This window comes from Puma concolor, chromosome D1, assembly GCF_028749965.1.
Source record: "Puma concolor isolate L17-30 chromosome D1, mPumCon1.1.hap2, whole genome shotgun sequence".
NCBI lineage: Eukaryota > Metazoa > Chordata > Mammalia > Carnivora > Felidae > Puma > Puma concolor.
The window spans coordinates 54437322-54443321 of NC_141676.1; the positions used below are offsets into that span (position 1 = coordinate 54437322).

A 6000-nucleotide genomic window follows, 5' to 3' on the forward strand; every position below is an offset into this window, starting at 1 on the left:
GAGATGCTATAATTCTTAGTATAAATTTAATATAATTTTTTTGCTTAAATTCATCATATTTTTTCTTAGCCCATGACTAGTGCTCATGTTTTTCTTTGGTTGGTTTGGTTTTTGTTTTTTTCTCTGCATGGAATTAGTGTCCTATCTTATAAAAAATACTATATTCCTTACTCTTCTATTATTCAATTCTCAGCTTAAATACCACTTCTAAGAACTTTCCCCAGATCCTTAAGATAACCTTCTATGTGCTCTCCCTAGCACAGTTACATTGATATGGTAATGATAGTGTTTTGTAAATTTGTGGCACATATTTTCTTTCTTGTCCCCACTAGATTTTTAAGTTCTGTTAATGAAAAGAACATGTTCGTCACCTTAGCCCCATCACAAAATGAACAATGGTAAGTGAAGTAATTTTAAAATACAATATAAAACATCTTTCATTCACCTTGCTGTTCCCAACTCTGTTGAGATTCCTGTGAATTAGAACTGATTTCTCCAAAGAGACAAAAAAAAAGAGAAAAATGCAATTGGAATTCACAAATTCTAGGAGTAACAAAGGCACTTATGACTCCTTTGACCTTTGAGATAGACAATAGGAGGACATGCATAAATGCTGGTGTTGGGGATGTTGGGGTCATATAACCAAGCCCTGGCATCCCCACAAGGGCAGTATTTAAGTTTCCAGTTTTCCTAACACACCCTTAGGGAAATGCATGAAAAGCCTGGCTGGGGACAAGTAGAATGGCCCAGCTACTATCAAAAAAAAAAAAAAAAAAAAAAAAAAGAAGAAAGGAACAAGGAAAAATCAAAGAATCTCCCAAGGGGCTGAAAAGGTGAAACTCTGGGGAGGTGATTTCTACAAACAGAAAGTCTTTAACCTGGACTCTTCAAAGGTTTTTTGAGAAGGTAGGTCTGGAATAAGTCCTCAAATAAGACAGAAAGAAGTAACCATTCCAGCAATTAGAGTGTGTAGTGCGTGAGTGCCAGGAACAGAAATATGGAATGAATTCTTGCCCTTCTGATGTTAGATGCGGTCCAGAGAAGACAGAAAGAATTTGCAGGGGCCTGCATCGAGGACATATCCCACCTGGGGTGAGCAACAGAATAGCAGAGACTCCCTTTGGACAAATGTATCACAGCAGGTTTGAAGTTTTTAATGGGGGACCCATGGATGGGCTGCAGGAAACTGAATGTATTTAGACAAAGTGTGACATTGTCTGCTCTTGGCCATTTTTTTCCAACAAGGGCTTCTGACTTTTATAAGAATTCCATAGAATGCTGAATTTCAATTTCAAAACAGAACAAAGTTTTCTAATAACAAAAAAAGACTCTATCATAATTGCAAATATAAAATTAAATCAAGTTTAAATATATCAAGTATATCAATGTATTTACAATCAAACCAAGAGGTAGTGTAACTAAGCAATGTGATTATCCGTGTGTATACGTTTGCCTTCTGTTTCTTCTTCCTTTTTTTTAACGTTTATTGCTTCAAACATTTTCCAGCATATACATATGGTGTGGCCTAATGTTTTAAACATTTTTTAATTGAGAAAATGTTAAGCATTAACCTACTATTATATATAAGTTAAGAAAAAAGTAGAGTCTTCTCCTTTAGTATAGCCTAGAAATCTTTAGTGCTCTGCTAAGAGAAAATCATTGTAAAAACATATATATACAAATTAATTATCCTAAATGTAAAGACTGTGATTGAGGCTGCTGTAATATATTCCCATGAGGAGGTAGTGAAAACTAAAAAATCTGGAATTCTGGGTTCACAGCTTCCATAAATTTGCTCTCTAACTGTGGACATACTATGTGGCCCAATATTAGTGCTGCCCCCTTTTTGCTGACTGGCTTCCCAGGTCTGGAAGCTGCTCATCCCTGGATCTCCATCCCCTTCTTTGCTGTCTACGTCTCTGTGCTTCTTGGCAATGGTACTCTCCTCTACCTCATCAAGGATGACCACAGCCTCCATGAACCCATGTATTATTTCCTTGCCATGCTGGCAGGCACAGATCTGATGGTGACATTGACTACGATGCCAACTGTGATGGGTGTCTTGTGGATGAATCACCGGCAGATGAGCCATGGAGCCTGCTTCTTGCAGGCCTACTTCATTCACTCCCTTTCCATTGTGGAATCTGGTGTCTTGCTTGCCATGGCCTATGACCGATTCATCGCCATCCGCACCCCTCTGAGGTATAACTCCATTCTTACCAATTCCCAGGTGATGAAGGTAGGCCTGGGGGTACTAATGAGGGGCTTTTTATCCCTTGTGCCCCCAATTGTGCCACTCTATTGGTTCCCATATTGCCGTTCCCATGTTCTTTCCCATGCTTTTTGCTTCCACCAAGATGTCATGAAACTTGCTTGTGCTGATATTACATTTAATCGTGTATATCCAGTTATTCTGGTTGCTTTGACTTTCTTCCTAGATGCTCTGATTATTCTCTTCTCTTATATTTTAATCTTGAAGACAGTTATGGGCATCGCCTCTGGAGAAGAGCGAGCTAAGGCCCTTAACACCTGTGTCTCCCATATTAGCTGTGTTCTGGTCTTTTATATTACTGTGATTGGCCTGACCTTCATCCACAGGTTTGGGAAACATGCACCACGTGTGATCCACATTACCATGAGCTATGTCTACTTTCTCTTTCCTCCATTCATGAACCCCATTATATATAGCATCAAGACCAAGCAAATTCAGAGAAACATCATTTGCCTATTTTCTATGCATAGGAGAGTTTGAGGTTTTATTTCAGAATCTTGGGAACTCCAGGACTCCTGGACCTTTTCATAATTAGAAGGGACCTGAATTTTATACCTAATCTTCTTTTATCGGTGTTAGATGAAATTTTAATTATTACATAAAGCTACAAACTTAGTTGATCAGGAATACAATGAATATATATATACAGAGAGTAATAAAAGCATATACGTATACATATATACGTATACCTATATATATCTATATATATATCTATATATTTATATATCTGTATATCTACATCTATATCTATATATCTAATCTATATATCTATATCTCTACAGGTATAGATATGGAGAAAGAATATAAGGTAGTATAATTTGTAAGTAAAAATTTAGACAAATACTCTAATAAGCAGAGAATATAGGGTAACTCCAATTCTATACCAATAACAAGTACAAGTTGTATTTCAGGCAAGGTCAAATTAAATGTCCAGCCTGGATCAACCATAGCCTATACAAGGAAGGTCTTCATTTGGAGCTCCATTTTGTGGCCTGACACAAAAATAAACTGGACATATGGATTGAGGACCATAGAACTCTACTATACCTCATAATTACTATATTGCAGAGCATGATTTGCTTTTCCAGTGATAATGTGTCATTTATGAAGCTTTGCCCTAGACTCTCCCTGAGTTCATGAATTCACCATTAATTAATTTCATGAAATGATCTGTTTTCTTTTTATCTAGTGTTTTCTCTAAATACTGGATAAATGAAAACACTTTTGATCAGTCTGATAATCTTAATATAGTCTGGTATTATAGATTTTGTGTTTTCAATTAGTTTTTTTATTGTTATAAAACACAAAAATTTTTGGTTTGCTGCAGCCATTTGCTAGTCTCATTTTAGACTTGTCAGATCCAAATTTTTTTTTGGCTAATTTTCACTTTTTCTCATTGATTTGTAGGAGTTCATTGTGTATTATCCCCCAATGTTTTATTTATAGTATATTTTTCCAGTTTTGTTTGTCTTTCAGGTACATAATTTAAAAGCTTATGTGTAAATAATTCTATAACTTACTTTATCTCTTGAAATATAAGGGCCATACTTCCAGAAGTCTTCCTGTTTCCAGGTTTACTTATATCTGTTCTTATACTTTTACATAATTTATTTTCACAGATCTTATATGAAAGATTTGTGTTTGGAGGAGGGTACAGAATTTAAATCAGTCCTCATTTGTCTGTTTTCATGGGAGTAACGGTAATATTGAATTACTTATTTGGCTGATTTTTTAAAGGCATGAGTATGGGACAGGAACTTTGCTAAGCAAAACTAATGTAATAGCAACAAAATAGACATATAAAACGCTTTCACTCCTAGAATTTTTAAACAATTGGAGAGTCAAAATTCAAATAAACCCAAATTGGAAATAAATTTTGTGACTAATAAGAAAGTGCTTTGAAACTGTGGGTCTCAAAAGAGACCACATTCAGGCTTGAGGTCAAAGTAAGTTTCCCTGGGAAAGTAGCCATCAGTTGAGGTCTCAAAAAAAAAAAAAAAAAAAAAAGTTAGAAAATGACTAGTGAAAACAGGAGTGAGAATATTCTAAGAAGATGATAGTATGTGTGGAGACTTCTGGTGGGATAGATTATGGAATAAACCAGATTGATAGCATGGCTATTTGAAGCGGGTGATTACTTTGAAGGAAAGTTGAAGATAGAAGAGGAGGCCAGATCTCAAAGCACCTGTTGCCCATAGTGAGGGTTTGAGTAGCTACTCAAAGAGATGTGGAAATCTACTTAAGGAAGTAGCATGATTTCATTGAGGTTTTAAAGTCATCATTGCAGCATTATGCATGAAATGGATTTGAAGTAGCAGGAGACAAACAGAAGAACCAACAGGAGGATATTGGAGGAGTTTGAGGAAGAGATAATAGTTCATTTTAAGAAAGTGGAGATGTAAGGTAATGGAATGATATGAGACATATTTGTAATCTACATTTAATAAGATTAATAGGTTTTTTAGAAAAGCAGAAAGAAGGAAGGCTTGGGAGCAAGCAAAGATAACCTTAAGTTCTGTCTTATGCTATCTGAAGAATGGCAGTACCAATGGGAAAGCAAGTTTTGGTTCTGTTACAGTTTATAAATAAGAATAGTAATATGTTTTTTAAAAATCTGGGATTTGGGGAATGAACCCAAATGATGAGGTTGTGATTCAATAAAATGACCAAAGGAAATACGCCAGGCTGTAGGACTGGACTTTTTAAAACAAAACATTAATTAAATAGTCATTCACTGATGTCACATTTAGTACACTGTTCATTTTGCCCAATCATTAAGAGTCATGGTGAAAGCCAGGCATGTGTGAGAATATGCGAGAAACAGACTGAAGCTAATGATGCCAAATGAAGACCTGGTTCCTATCCAGGGAGAAAACAGGACAGACCAGAACTTTCATGGGGATTTTTACTGGAGTGGAGCCAATTCTAACAAAGCAGTGAAAACATACTTCCAGATATGAGATGTACATAAATTATGAGGTGATACAATGGGTTAGAGACAGAAGGTCTGATACAACTTTAAATGTGAAGATGGCATGGAGAACTGAAACCTGGATTACTCTCTGAGCAAATAATGATACATTAGAAAATGAAGTTCTTCCATAATGGTTTATGTAAATTACTGCACAGTTACACCATAGCTTCACAGATTCCCAGCCACCAGTCTCTGAGAAGAAACATGTACAGTTTTAAAAAGGCTACACTTAATTCTTTCTCTCAAATGAACTTGTTAACTGAATCACCCTTTTCAATGTATAAAAGCAAAGTTAACTGTGAAAGGTCCTCACCAGGTGGAACCAAGCACTTCTGAACTGGGCCAAACCAAAGTATTCCAAGGACTCAGCCTGAATACCTGTAACTTGCTAGGGTACGAGATAGCCTTGACAACCAATTACGTTCAGCCAAGATTAGTTTTCTGCCACCATCAACAATCAGATTTCTTTCTAAACAACATTTACAAGCATTCTCTTTTGTCTTTAAAAATCCTTGACTTTTGTTCCCCTGGAGGGACACTGGGTTGCTGCCCAGATCTGTGCTCCCTGAACTGCAATTCTGAGACCCCACACAAATGCTTGTTTTATGTTAGCTCCGCCTCTTTTTGGTGAACTCAAGTCATCTCTAGGATGGGAGACTTTCTACTGCTGTGAACTTGTGTACTTGTGTGTGTGAACATGCGTATAAAACAATGATAAATCTTTTAGTGTTTTATATTATTATTTCTGACCTCA

The 6000-nt window shown here is 36.2% G+C and overlaps 1 protein-coding gene across 1 annotated transcript; it reads left to right on the forward strand.

The window, feature by feature from the left end:
* Positions 1-1816: 1816 nt before the first annotated feature.
* Positions 1817-2752, forward strand: OR51B2 (olfactory receptor family 51 subfamily B member 2). The gene has a single exon (XM_025928778.2). The coding sequence runs from the start codon at positions 1817-1819 to the stop codon at positions 2750-2752; it is 936 nt and encodes a 311-aa protein (XP_025784563.2).
* The last annotated feature ends 3248 nt before the right edge of the window (positions 2753-6000 follow it).

Bases quoted from the DNA above. Each gene is read 5' to 3' on its own strand.
- OR51B2 (XM_025928778.2), top strand. From the start codon at position 1,817: ATGTGGCCCAATATTAGTGCTGCCCCCTTTTTGCTGACTGGCTTCCCA.